The sequence below is a fragment of the Ursus maritimus genome, unplaced genomic scaffold (assembly GCF_017311325.1).
Source record: "Ursus maritimus isolate PB19 unplaced genomic scaffold, ASM1731132v1 scaffold_27, whole genome shotgun sequence".
NCBI classification, from domain to species: Eukaryota; Metazoa; Chordata; class Mammalia; order Carnivora; family Ursidae; genus Ursus; species Ursus maritimus.
This window is the reverse complement of record NW_024425230.1, coordinates 27,733,752-27,748,927: the sequence shown is the minus strand read 5'-3', so window position 1 is coordinate 27,748,927 and position 15,176 is coordinate 27,733,752. Positions and strand designations below refer to the sequence as shown.

The 15,176-nt window shown below is 33.9% G+C and overlaps 1 protein-coding gene across 5 annotated transcripts in view; it reads left to right on the top strand.

Moving 5' to 3' along the window:
* SCAPER (S-phase cyclin A associated protein in the ER) overlaps positions 1-15,176 on the top strand; it is a 527,655-nt gene that overhangs the window by 124,219 nt on the left and 388,260 nt on the right. For 4 of the 5 annotated variants that reach the window (XM_040642940.1, XM_040642941.1, XM_040642942.1 and 1 more), the window contains 3 exons: positions 3,600-3,862; positions 7,555-7,788; positions 12,481-12,651. In XM_040642940.1, the coding sequence (XP_040498874.1) occupies positions 3,600-3,862; positions 7,555-7,788; positions 12,481-12,651 (668 nt within the window). The remainder of the gene's footprint in view (positions 1-3,599; positions 3,863-7,554; positions 7,789-12,480; positions 12,652-15,176) is intronic. The other variant, XM_040642943.1, reaches the window with a different exon arrangement.

Below are 15,176 nucleotides of genomic sequence, written 5' to 3'. Positions count from 1 at the left end.
TTATTTATTCATTTGAGAGAGAGAGAGAGAGCACGAGCGGGGGCTAATGGCAGAGAGAGGGGGAGAAGCAAACTCCCACTGAGCAAGAGGCTCAATGCCAGGACCCTGAGATCATTACCTGAGCCGAAGGCAGATGCTTAATGGACTGAGCCACCCAGGCACCCCTAGCTGTAGGTTTTTTGTAGATACTTCTTATCAAGTTGAGTAAGTTCCCCTATATTATAGTTTAATGAGTTTTTCTCTTGAATGGGTATTGGATTTTGTGAAATACTTTTTCTGTATCAGTTGATAAGATCATATGATTTTCCTTGTTTAGTCTGTTGACAGTAGTGGATTGCATTGATTTTTTTGAAGGTTGAACTGGGTTTGCATACCTGAAATTAATTCCACTTGATCATAGTTTGTAATTCTTTTTATATGTTGCTAGATTTGATATGCTGATATTTGTTGATGATTTTTACATTTAAATTCATGAGAAATATTGTTATTTAGATTTATTTTTATTTACTGTCTTTATGTGTTTTTGTATCAAGGTAAAACTGGCCTTATAACTTGGGAAGTATTCTCTCCTCTTCTATTTTCTGGAATAGTTTGTGTAAAATTCATGTTAATCCTTTTAAAAGTGTTCTGTAGAATTTGCCAGAGAAACCATCTGGGACTGGAGATTTGGGCGGGGGCGGGGGGAGCTTTTAAAGTACAGATTCAGTTTCCAAAATAATTGTGAGACTATTCAGATGGTATGTTAGGGTAGGATATAGGCATGTCCTTTTATTTTTCTGTTTTCTCTGTTTCCACTGTTTCCCTTTTTTTACTTTTTTATGGGTAACGACCATTTTTTTATGATTCCATGTTGTCTATTTATAATGTTTTGGAGTATATTGATTTGTACAGTTTTTTTTTATACTTGTTGCCTTAGGTATTACATTGTACATATGTAAGTTACCGTACTTTACTGGCTTTGATGTTTACCACCGTGATGAAATGCAGAAACCTTCTAATTGTTTACCTTTACTCTCTCTACTTCTTTGTATAATTGTCTTAATTATATTGTTTCCTACATCAAATGGTGTTTTAATTTTTTGTTTTACTTTCAAACATGATTCAAGAAATCAGGTTTACTACTGATACATTCTTTCAGTTTTTCCTTCATCTGAGAATGCCTTTATTTACCTCTTCATTCTTGAGGAATATTTTCACTGAATATAGAATTTGCAATTGATAGTTCTTTCAGTCCCTGAAAAATGTGTCACTTCCTCCTAGTCAGCAATGTTTCAGATGAGAAATCTGCTGTCATTAGAATTTATGTTGCTCTGTGGATAATATATTTTTCCCTGTGGCTGCTTTCAATAATTTTTCTTTTCTTTTTTTTCCCTAGTGGTTTAATTATGATGCGTCTTAGCCTGGACTGGGGGGATATGTTTCCTAATTTCTTGAATCTGTAGTTTTATGTCTTTCACTAAGTTTGGCTAGTTTTCAGCCATTCTTTCTTCGAATATTTCTTTAGTTTTACAGTCTCTTTCCTCTCCTTCTGGGACTCTGATGACATGTTACCTCTTTTATTATTGGCCCACAGGTCCCTGAGACTCTGTTCTTGTTCCCAGTGACACTTCCCCAGCAAAATTGGGGCACTACCTTTTACCATCTCCTTGGCTCCTCCTGGTGGTATAAGCTTATCTCTTCTTTGGACCCCACTGAACCAGGTAGAGGCAAAGTGAAGGGAGAACAACTCACACCACCATCTTGTTGGGGTAGGGTGTGGTGGAATCTTAGCTCCCTGCTATGCCCTGTTGATACCATGGCAAGGGGAAGGGAGATCCAAGTGCCAAGTAAATCTGCCTTCCAGCACTTCATTTTGCTGCGTTAATGTTGGTTGGGTGGAAGCTCAGCTTTCTACCGGGACCTGCTGGTACTGGTCGAGGGGGAGAACAGAATGTTGAGTAGTTTCTATTTCACACTCTGCCTTTGATGCTGAATGGAAGTGGAGGCTGTGCTCTCCATTGGGCCCCGCTGACCCTGGGGGTAGGGAGGACCACTGTCTACTAGTTCTGACTCGTACTGCCTCATTCAGTCTCATTGCTGCTCAGTTGGTATGGTTCATCTTCCCACTGGGCCACACTGACAGTAGGGTTGGGGGAAAATGGAGTGATGAACAACTCCAGTTCCTGCTGTCTTATTTAGTCCTCTCAATGCCAGTTGGAGGTGGAAGTTCAGCTCACCATTCACCTTTGCTGACACTACTTTGGTGGGGGAATTGGACCACTATCAGCTTCTGTTAGTTGGCAGTGGAGTTTCAGCTCCCTGCTTACCTTATTGAAACCATAGGCACAGGGTTTCCACTGATCTTCGGCTGGAAAAGAGTGAATATTTTCAAAAAGATTTTCTGTTTTGTTAGGCTATTCTTTTCCCTGTCCTTTGGCTTGGCAAAACAGGTTTTGCTCATGCCTATTTTGTTTCTGGCTCTTGGTCCTGGGTTGGAGGCTTGTATAGCATTCTGTCTGGAGTATAATAAGGAAACCTAGAGAAGTCACTGCTGTGCTGCTTTTTAAGTCTCAGGGTCTCTTGGCAGTCCTACTTCTTTCTGTCTCTTAAAATCTTCCTAAGTTTATTTTGTTTGTTTTGTCGAGGGCTTTCTCTTGTAAGGAGGAGGACGTGGAGGTGAAGGTGGGCTACTCCACCTTGGCCACAACTGGAAGTCTTCATATTAATTTTGAAAGACTACAATTAGCCAATAAGATTTAAAAATTGTAGCTGTATACATCGCTATAAACATATATATCTCAGGCTGTGACATTTTGAAACATTTCAGTGAAAGATTCTTATTTATGTTAGGCTATTTTGCTGTGTGAACTTTGGGCACAGGTCCTCAGTTTCCTTGTATATTTGGTGAAATACTGGATTAGATCCTCTAGGGTTCCTTCAGTTAACAGTCTATAGTCTTAATAGTTTTTTTTTTAAGTCAAATGTACTAGGATAGAGAAAAGAACTTGGACTTTGGAGGTAGGCCTGTGTTTGGATTCTGAAAGATAGAGAGGCAATTTTTAATGTAGCCATTGGGACATGGACACCAGAACCAGTTTGCCTGGACTTGCATCTTGGCTTTACCTTTTCTGGGTGTGCGACCTTGGGAAATTACTTAATCTCTCTTTGTCTCATTTTTTGAATGACAGATGGGGTAAATGAAATGACAAATGATAGATTTTATCAATGATAAATTTGGGATGATAGTACTAGTATTACAGGGTTGTTGTGAAGACTAAGAATTATTCTGTGTAAAACACTTGGAACAGTGTTAGCATATAGTATACACCATATAAATGTTTATTATTACTTTCTGACTCTCTGGCCTTATGTCAGTCTTAATCTGAATCTCAGTTTTGTCATTTGTAAAATAGGGAAAATTATACCTACTCACAGTGTGGTTGTATTAGACATTACACATGTACATACACACACACACTGTGCCTTGCATGATAATTAGTGTCATGCTCGTATATTAGTTACATTTAATGGGAATTAGATTGGAAATGTTTTTATTTTATAGATTTTTGAAAATATCATCTAAAGAAATCTTGATTTCTTTCCTTTCCTCAATTGCACAGAACGGAAAGATGCGGAAGGATGGGAGACTGTTCAAAGAGGAAGGCCTGTTCGTTCACGATCAACAGCAGTGATGACAAAAGTTTCAGTAGCAACAGAAACATTAAGGTCAAAGGATGACAGTGATAAAGAAAACATACATCTTTTACCTGATGAAAGCATACAGAAAAGTGAATTTGCTGGAGATGGACCTTCCAATACTATAGAGTCTCGGTCCAAAGACGCCTTACACTCTTGTGACCATCCTCTTGCTGAAAGGACCCAGGTAGTACATTCTGAAAATCTCTTTTACTGCCTTTTTATAAAGGATATGTCTATGCTGGAATGCCTTATTTTCCTATTTAACTTTTTATTGTGAAATATTTCAGATTTCCAGAAAAGTTGCATGAGTGAACAATGAACCCTCCTGTACCCTTTACCTAGATTCACAGATTAACATTTGCCTCATTTTTTTCTTTTCTCTCTATATCGATGCATCACAAACACATTGCATGCTAAACATTTGAGAGTAATATGCAAACATCATAACCATTCACTTTAAATATTATAGCACGTACCTCCAAGGAATAAAGAAACTCTTACTTAACCATTTTAATTGTAAAATGAGGGAATTTAGCATCTATATAGTGTTTTCATCTAATCTATAATTCATATTCATGTCCCAGTAATTTCCTTATAGAATTTTTTCCCTGAGCCAGGATCCAATCTGGAATCACACATTGTATTTAGCTTTTTTTTTTTTTTTTTTTTTTAACATCTTTCACCTGGGACAGTTTTTCAGTTTGTCTTTCACTGTTCATGTTTTTGAAGAGTATATTGCATTTCTCTTTTTGTAGAATGTATTTCAGTTAATTCATTACCCAAGTTAGCTTATCCATTTTTGACAGAAATAAAGTGATTGCCCTTAGAGGGCTTCTAAAGGTGTATGATATTAATTTGCCCAAGTTTGTTGATGACTTGTTTTAAGTGATATCCTACTGCTTCATTTGGAGTGTTATTAAAAATGGTGATGAGGGGCACCTGGCTGGCTCAGTCGGTAAGTGTCTGCCTTTGGTTCAGGGCATGATCCCAGGGTCCTGGAATCGAGTCCCGCATCGGGCTCCCTCCTCCACTGGGAGCCTGCTTCTTCCTCTCCCACTCCCCCTGCTTGTGTTCCCTCTCTCGCTGGCTGTCTCTCTCTCTGTCAAATAAATAAATAAAATCTTAAAAAAAAAATGGTGATGAAAATAAGGATCCTTAAGGACTTGCTCTCCTTTTACGTCCTGCAATTCAAGTGTAGAATAATTTGCTAATATTTAATACAGTTCTTTAAAACTGATATTCTCAGTATTTCTGCTGTTAGTCCATTTGAAATTTATTTTATTTATTTGATGAAGGAATCAATTTTTCAGGTGTTTGTTTACATAAAGATTCATGTTCAATTAGTATAATTTTACATAAAATGAAATATAAGAGATATTCTTTGACATGACACCAGGGGCTAAGTAGAAAAGTTGTAAAATAATTAAAATATTTCTGTTTAGTGTCTGCTTTTTAAAGTTTTCTCTCTTTACCTTTAGGATATTTATTTTTGTTGGAAACTGTACTCAACTTCCATGTTTTTCTTCTTAACGGTGATAATGGCTCTTAATTGTACATTGTTCCTGATGTTCTGCAACTCTTCAATGTCTGTGTGCCCATGTGAGATTGGCAGCTCCTTGTGAGCAGTATCTTATGTTGCCTTTTAATTTCCCACATTGTGGAGCAGAATCCTAAACACATAGGACACAATCAGTACTTTTGTTGGATATACTTTTAAGAAACCTTTTAATGTTAAACCGGAGGAAGAAATCTCTCTCTCTTTTTAAAATTTGGTTTTCTTTTTTTCTTTTTTTTTAAGATTTATTTATTTATTAGAGCGAGCCTGTGTGAGTGGGGGGGAGGGGCAGAGGGAGAAGGAGAGAATCTCAGGCTGACTCCCTGCTGAGTGCAGAGCCCTACGTAGGGCTTGAGCTCATGATCCTGAGATCATCACCTGAACTGAGATCAAGAGTCAGACATTTAACCTTCTGAGCCACCCAGGTGGCCCAAGAAATCTTTTATATCACTTAACATATAGTTCAGCTTCATTCATCCTAATTTTTATGGCCTGTACTTGGGACTGCATCTTGGTAATAGCATTTTGAATTTTGGCCTGACTGGTTTTTAGTTCTTTTATCTCTACAGTAAGGGGTTCTCTAGTGTCTTCTATGCTTTTTTTCAAGCGAAGCCAGTATCTTTATAATCGTTGTTTTAAATTCTAGTTCAGACATCTTACTTATATCCGTATTGATTAAATCCCTGGCAGTGAGTACTACCTCCTGTTCTTTCTTTTCTTGTGAATTTTTCCATCTTATCATTTTGTCCAGTAAAGAAAAGAAAGAGGAAAACCAACAATAACAACAAAGACAACAGAAAAAAAAATCACTTAACACCTAGCATTTTTGCTAACATATATTTTAGCTATAAAATTTAACAATATAATAATTACATTGGTTTTGTGTAATGAATAAACTTACATGATTTTGGGATTTTAGGAATAATCCATACATACAGTTTTTGAGTAATTAAAGTATTGCTAAAATATTTCAATATAAAGAGTTCGTTGCTATTGGTGTCCAAGCCAGTGGATAACATTTGTTTTTTCCACTGTCCTCCTAAAAATAGAATTAGCATATTTATATATTTTTTTCAACATTACTTTATAGTTTAGCTTTGATTTTGTTGTATAAATGATACTGATTTTTTAATAAACAGGGTTGGCTATATTGTAAACATCAGTAATGCTAATATAAATATTGCCAAGAAGATTATAAACTATGGTGACTAATGTATAGATAATGTCGATAGTAATATAAACAATGTGATATAGCTTAAATAATACACTAAAATCAACACTTTGAGACACTTAAGTTTTGACCAATAGTAAAATTTTTAAAGTAGTTTATAAGACTTGACAAAGTTTAATATTTATATAAATAATCAAACTGGGAGTTTTATAGCCAGTGCACTATTTATCTAATGTTTATTTAAATAGTGATGTGAATGGGTTTTAATTCATAATTTTAGATTTTAGTTCTACTTGGAGCTCATTACTCTGAATATAATTGGAAAACACAGCAGTATTCTTTCTGTACTCCATTGTAATGTGAAAATAAAAACTTGTTTCTATTTACTAAATTGGAAAGTTGAAAAAATGTATATGTATTTGGCCTCAGACAGTATTTTATTTGACTTAGTTTTCCTATTTCTGTTAGTTGTGTGTTAAATATTCCTAAAGGGCATTGGGGAGGATATGGAAATCTAGATAGGAATTACATGATACACTGTATTTTTTATGGTATATTTCTCTTTTAGATCTGAGAATTGGTATTGTGTACCATGTGGTTTTACATGAAAGATACTTTAAGGTTTGTTAATGTTATTTAAAGAGAGCAAGTGTCATGTTTTGAATAAAATGCCCTCAAGGTGGTGTATATTTTGGTGAAAAGTGCCTTCATTTGATATTAGAAATTCTATTAGAATTTAGAAATAGAATTTCTAATATCATTGGAAAAACCATTGGATAAACCATTGGAAAAACCATGTAAAGACCTTTAGTTATTTGAATGTAAGACAAAGTCTAGAATTTCTTTTGTGAGCTACGTAAAGTACTCATCAAGAATCAGCCTACTAAAATAAAATGTAATTACAATATAGTTTAATTTCATAAAGCGTTTCAGATAGTGCCCTATACATAGTAGGTGTGCAGATAAAATTTGTGACTGCTTAATTTTTTTTTTTTAACTTGAGACGTACAAAAAAGATGAATGAGTTGTCTATCAGCCAGTCAACTATTGCTTTAGTTGATAGGTTTAGTATGATCAGTTTTTCTAGAATGGAGTAGTTTGTGAGTATTTTTTATTATCTCTGATTAATTCTGTAAATGTGTTTTGTTAGTTCACAGTGAGTGCATTGGATGATGTCAAGAACTCTGACAGTAGTACTTTACAAGACAGTTCTGTGCGAACTTCTGAAATACCTGCTGTTCACATTGATACAGAGTGTGTTTCAATTACTCAGCAAGCTGACACACCTCCTTTGCGAGCAAATGACATATTTTTGGCAGAGAAAGCAGGGATAGAAAGTGAAATGGACCCTTCAGATATTTCAAATGTGAGTGCTGCTAACTTGGTAAGAACAACTTATCAGAATTCTGAGTAAATATATTAGAAGGGTATAAACCCTAATAATAATAATAAATTGTGTTGTGTATTATTTTACACTTTATAAAGCATTTTATATATATTATTTCATTTTAACATTTTATTCTTATAGCAACATTTTGATATAGTTAAGATTATTCTTGTTTTGTAGAGGAGGAAAATGAGACTGTCTAAATTAAATAATTATTGCTAAAATCATTCAATTTGTGATTTGATCAAATGTTCTTTAGTCTGGCATTAAGAAACTAAACCAGTAACAATAAAGTCTTCCATGCAACATCTAGCACTCTGATGGATGGGAAATGCTGCCTACTGGACTTTTAAAAATTCTCTTGTTAGTATGTTAGATAGCCTCTATCATTTGCTTGGAGTTGGTCTTTAAGATGAAATTTATTTACCATTCCTGTTGCAGAACATTTAAAAATGTGTTGATTTGGAATTACAGGTTTATGTTTTTGGATGACTACTTATTTGTCCTCATGTCTTTCTGTTTCCCACTTTAGTATTAAGATACTTGACCTGAGGGTAATCCAGAATGGGTCATTCTAGTTTAAAAGTAACTTTTAAAAAAAATAGGTACATATAAAGAGTTGTTGAGAAAAATTATTAAAATTTTATTTTTTAAGTAGCCACTATATACTATAGTTTTCTTCAAAACTTATTGCCTCATCATGCTGAAAGATGCTATCAACAGGGCACCTGGGTGGCTCAGTTAGTTAAGCAACTGCCTTCGGCTCAGGTCATGATCCTGGAGTCCCAGGATCGCGTTCCACATTGGGCTCCCTGTTCAGCATGGAGTCTGCTTCTGCCTCTGACCCTCCCCCCTCTCATGCTCTCTCTCTCTCTCAAATAAATAAATTTTTTAAAATCTTAAAAAAAAAAGATGTTATCAACAGGTGGTATTAGACCAAATTATACATTTTATAGACATAATAACATTAGATATAGATGAAACTTGATAAGGGTTAAGAGAAAAATAAGGGCTATAGTAATAAAAACATTTAAATTTTTAAAATAAGGAATAAAGAGCAAATTGTTTTTTAACTTGGCTCTTTCAGTGTGACTGTTTTTAAATGTTGAATATAATTGTGGTCATATAAATACTAGACTTAATGTATGGGATAGAAATTTATCATTTTTAGATTTTTTATTTTCATAGCTAGAAATCATATTAAATTATTTATTTTGTGAACTGACTCTGTGAGAATCAAATTTCAAAAGAGGAAAAAGATCCCATACTTAAATAAGCGTTAAATAAGTATTTAAAAATTCTTCTTTCATCCATTTTATTTTGATCACATATGTAAATAAGCTTGTGGTAGAATATTAAAGCTCTTGATTATTTTAAGGTTCAGATTTACATACTTTATGTATTCTGCTTTAAATATGAATGTAAGTATATTCTTGAGGAATTTTAACTAAACTAAGATTTTAAAAAATTTTGTTTTTGGATTTGTCATGGCAGAGATGTCTTTGGCTTGCTCTAGATATGTACCTCTTTGTTTAGGTTCTCAGTGGGGGATTATAGAGAAATGCTGCAGTGATGAGAGAACTGTTTTCTTTTCTTTCTTAATACAGTATCGGCATGTAGCTGGTTAAAGGTAAAAATTCTGCAGTTCTCTTAATGAACAGAAATTTTGGTAAAAAATGTCTGTTAGAACCTTTCTGTTTAAGGTCAACTTTTGCCACTATTATAAATATGTGCCAGTATAAAAACTAGCTACAATGGATGTATATTTTTAGATTTACTAAAATTTCACATTTTATTGAAAATTTGGAAATTAAAAAAATAATGATATATGTAGATATTTATTTGAATTTCACAGTGTGAAAATAGTAGAAGTTGTATATGGATAATTGAATCATTATTTCATCCATAAGCTCTGCTACTACATTAAAATCTTTTCAGGTCTTCAGAGACTAAATAGAAATGTACTCTGGGGAAGATAAAATTAGGAGAGCAAATAGGCTCATGTAAGAACTTACTTTCTGCAAAGTTATATATATTCAACTTTAATATTCGGATTTTTAAATTGTTCTTAAGTTGTAAGGTCTTTGTTGCACACCAACAACAGTTTGTATGATATTCCAGGGGAGAAAAGGTTTATAATGCAAAGAATTAGTCTCTCATCTAAACCGCCCCCTCCACTTTCCCGGTTCTGTTCCCCAGGGGCAATCTTTTGTGTTTTGGTCGGGCAGATTATCAAGATGGGAGGTGGAAGGGGGGAAGGGAAGGGAAAGCATTAATAAAGGTATCAGTGCCCATCTCCACTCCAGACCAATTCCGTTACAAGTTGGGGCTCAAGCGTTTGCATATTTTAATACCTCTGTTGAGATATAATTGATTTTCAGTAAACTTCAGGTATCTAAAATATACAAATTGTTAAAATTTGTCAAGAAATGAACATACTGATTGCCTCCAGAAGTTTTCAGATTTCCCTTAGTTATCTCTCCTTTCTGTCCTTCCCGGTATTTCCTTACCAGGTCATCACTGTTCTGCTGTCATTATATATTGATTGGCACTTTCAGAACTTTATGTAAATAGAGTAATATCATCTTCTGTTTGGCTTCTTTTACTCAGCATTATTGTTTTGAGGTTCATCCATGTAGTTGTGTGTACTAATCGTTCTTTTTACTGACTTTAGGAGTATTCTGTTGTATGCGTGTAACACAGTATGTTCATCCACACGCAGTGTTCATCCATTCAGTTGTGGACAGATGTTTGGGTCATTTCCAGTTTCTCTGTTATGAACAATTGCACCATGAATGTTTGTCTTTGTTTTGAACATATGTTTTTGTTTCTTCTACAAAGATACCTAGAGATCAGTTTTGTTGAGAGTATTGTTCGGGTCTCTTAGATCCATGTCAGTTTTCATGTTCTATCAGTTCTATCTACCCCTTGAGAAAGGGGTATTGAAATCTCTGAATATAACTGTGAAACTGTTTTGTTTTTTAAACAACTCTATTGAGATAAAATGTACGTAACATACAATTTACCTATTTAAATTTTACAATTCTATATTTTTCAGTATATTCACAGTTTTGCAACAATCACCATGATCTGTTTTAGGACCCTTTCATCACTAGAGAAAGAAACCCAGTACCTATTAGCAGTCACTCCGTTTCACCCCACCCTTCCAACCCTAGATAACTACAGATCTGCTTTCTGTCTCTGTAGATTTGTCTGTTCTGAACATTTCATGGAAATGGAATATAATATGTGGTCTTTTGTGACTGGTTTTTTTCACAGGGTGTGATGTTTTCAAGGTTCATTGATGTTTTAGCCTTCATTCCTTTTTGTGGCCAAAAAATATTCCATTGTATAGATATGCCACATGTTATTCATTCATCAGTTGAAGGACATCTGGGCTGTGTTCGTTCTTTGGCTGCTATAAATTATGCTGCTTTAAATATTTGTATATACATTTTCATGTGGATATATGGTTTCGTTTCTCTGGGGTAAATATCTAGGAGTGGAATTGTTGGGTCATATGGTAACTTTATGTTTCACCTTTTTGAGGAATTATCAGACTGTTTTACAAACTGGCAGCACCTTTTTACATTCCCATTAAGTTTATTTACTTTTGCAGTTCGATCCATTTCTGCTTCATGTATTTTGAATCTCTGTTATTAAGTCCATAAATGGTTAGGTTTGTTTTGTCTTTTTGATGAATTAGCCCTTTTATCATTATGAAATGACCTTTTTTATCTCTCCTGATATTTTTGCTCTGAAATCTGTGTCTGATATTAATTCTTAAGTTTCCTTTTGATTAGTGTTAGCATTGTAGCACTTTCACTTGTAATCTGTTTATATTCTGATATTTCAATTAAGTTTCTTTGGGGCCGCATATGTTTGGATCTTGCTTTCTATCCCATTTGACAATGTCTATTAATTGATGTATTTAGACTATTCCAGTCTAAACTATTGATTATTGATACGGTTCCTTTAAATATACCATCTTAACGATTTGTTTTCTCTTTGTCTCATCTGTTCTTCATCCCCTTTTTCTTCTCTTTCTCCCTTCTTTTGGATTAATCATGTTTGATAATTCCATTTTATCTCCTTTGTTGGCTTATTAGTCGTTAATCTTTATTTTGTTATTTCAGTGTTTACTTTAGAGTTTCTAGTACACATTTTTAGTTTATCATATGGATTTATTAATGATTTGGATGCATATTATTTGTATTTTTTCTAATGCATATTTTTAAGTTAGATACATATGTTCAGAAAGTAACATCACCATTACAGAATAACATCTTTCTGTGTTCCCTTTATATATTTTTCTTTTGTTTTAAAGATATTTGATCTACAACTGTTTTGAATTTTGGCACTCAAACTAAATTCATACTTGACATTAATAGTACCTGTTATTTGTATAACTTCACAGTTTCTCATACATAGCAGTCTGATAAAGAAGGTAAGTCATGGATTATCGTACCATTTTGTGGAAGACAGAATATGCTCTTGGTTTTAAGAAACTTCCAAGTCACACAGGTAGCAAGTGGTTGAACCTATACTGAACCCCATGTTTTATAATTCCAGATCAATGCTACTTTTTGTATTCTGTTGAGTGTGTCCTTAGAACATAAAGAAAAAAATGATTACTTAACTTTCCACTCAACTGATGATTCTTTTGTTTGTTTATTTTTAACTTTATAGTCCATGGCAGAAGTTCTTGCTAAAAAAGAAGAGCTAGCAGATCGTCTAGAAAAAGCCAATGAAGAAGCCATTGCTAGTGCAATTGCTGAAGAGGAGCAGTTAACCAGAGAAATTGAAGCAGAAGAAAACAATGATATTAATATTGAAACTGACAACGATAGTGATTTTTCTGTGAGCTTTTATTTATTAAGTTTTTTTTAAAATTCCACTGTAGTTAACATACAGTATTATATTAGTGTCAGGTGTACAATATAGTGATCCAGCAATTCTCTGCATTATTCATTGCTCATCATGATAAGTGTACTGTTAATCCCCTTCACCTGTTTCATCCCCCCGACCTCTGATATACTTTATTTTAAATGAGTACCCCCAGTTAAAGGTGTTTTTTTTTCCCCACAAGAACATTTTTTACTTGAAGCATACTGTAGAACACATGTTCTAAAAAATATATATAAAACATTCCATCTAAGAAAAATAGAATACACATTTTCTTTACACACAGAAGAATCCCCTGGCTAAATCACATAAAAAGAGACATAACAAATATTACAAATTTAAGAAGACTGAGATCATACCAAGTATATTTTCTATGCACAATGATACAAAACTAAAGATCAACAATAAAACAAAGTTGGAAAATCTACAATGTAAATATTAAACAACACACTACTACACAAGCAGTGGGCCAAATAAGAAATCAAATGGCAAATCAAAATATGTCCCAAAACAAAAGAAGAAGAAAACACTATGTTCCAAAACCTATGCATCAGCAAAAGCAGATGTCAGAGTGAAATGTATGTTATAAATACTTGTATTAAGAAAAATAGTTGAAGTAACCAACATTACACCACAAGGAAGCAGAAAAAGAAGAAACTTAGCTGAAATTTAGTAGAGGAGAGAAATAACAAAGAAAAATCAGAAATAAATAAAATAAAGGCCAGAATAAATAACATAACATTGAAAGTCATGACCAGTTTCTTCCCCCCAAAAAGAAACAGAATTGGCAATGCTTTAACTGTATTAACTAAGAAAAAAAAAAGACTCAAAAACCAAAATGAGAAATGGAAGAGAAAACAATACAACAGACAATAATAGATTACTATAAACAATTATATACTAACAAACCAGATAACTTAGGAGAAAAACCAAACAGATAATTCCTAAAAACGCACAAGTTACCAAGGTTGAATCATGAAACTTGAATCCAGAAAGTAGGAAATCTTAGGCTCATAACAAGAATGAAAGTTGAATTGCGAATCAGAAATCTCCGAGCAGAGAAAAGCCCAAGACCACATGCTTTCATTGGTGAATTCTACCAAATATTAAAAAAAAAAATTAATGACGATATTTGTCAAAATCTTACAAATAATGGAATAGAACACATTCAGAATCACTCCATGAGGCCAGTACTACCCTGATACCAAAAAAGGATAAAAACAATACAAGAAAAAAAGTGTGGTTTGTCTGATATAAGTATTGTGTGAAAAATGTTTTTCCACCCCTCACTTTGAATCTGCAAGTGTCTTTAGGTTTAAAATGAATCTCTTGTAGGCAGCATATAGATGGCACTTGTTTTTTCAATCCATTCTGACACCCTGTTTCTTTTGACTGGAGTATTTGGTCTATTTACAGTCAAAGTAATTCTTGATAGATACATATTGCCATTTTATTACTTGTTTCGTTCCTTCTGGAGACTTTCTCTGAACCTTTCTTGTCTTTGTCACTTTTGGTCTCTCCTTTGCACTGAAAGAGTCCCCTTTAATAATTCTTGCAGGGCTGGTTTAGAGGTCGTGAACTCATTTAGTTTTCATTTATCTGCGAAGCTCTTTATCTCTTCTATTCTAAATTATAGCCTTGTTGGATAGAGTACTCGTGGCTGCAGATTTTTTCCATTTAGCACACTGACTATAGCATGCCACTGCCTTCTGACATGTGAGGTTTCTGTTGAGAAATTTCCAGCTAGCCTTATGGGTTTTCCCTTGTAAGTTAAAGACTTTTTTTGTCTTGCTGCTTTTAAGATTTTTTTCTTTATCACTATATTTTGCAAATTTAATTACAGTCTATCTTGGTGTTGGCCTGCTTTTGTTGATTTTGATTGGAATTTTCTGTGTGTCCTAGATTTGGATGTCTGTTTCCTTCCCCAGATTAGGGAAGTTTTCTGCTATTATTTCTTGAGATAGATTTTCTGTCCCTTTTTCCCTCTCTTCTTCTGTTACTCCTATCATACAGATGTTTTTACATTTGATGGAGTCACTGAGTTCCTAAATCTATTCTTGTGTTGCATAATTCTTCTTTCTCTTTTGTTCGGTTTCATTATTGCCCATTATTTTATCTTTGAGGTCACTAATTCATTCCTGTGCTTCTTCCATTCTGCTATTCATTGCATCAAGCCTGTTTCCAATCTCATTTATTTCATTCTTCATTTCTGATTGATTCTTTTTTTAAACTCTTTTATCTCTGTTGTAAGGGTCTCACTGATGTCTTCTTTTCTTAAGCCCTGTGAGTATCCTTATGATTGTTGCTTTAAATTTTCTATCAGGCATGTTACTTATGTCTCTTTTGCTTAGATCTCTGGCCATGGCCTTATCTTGTTCTTTCATTTGGGATAAATTTCTCTGTCTTGGCATTTTGTCTAAGTGTCTGCCTTCTTCTCTGTGTTAAAAAAAGCCAGTTATGTCTCCTTCTCCTGAAAGTAG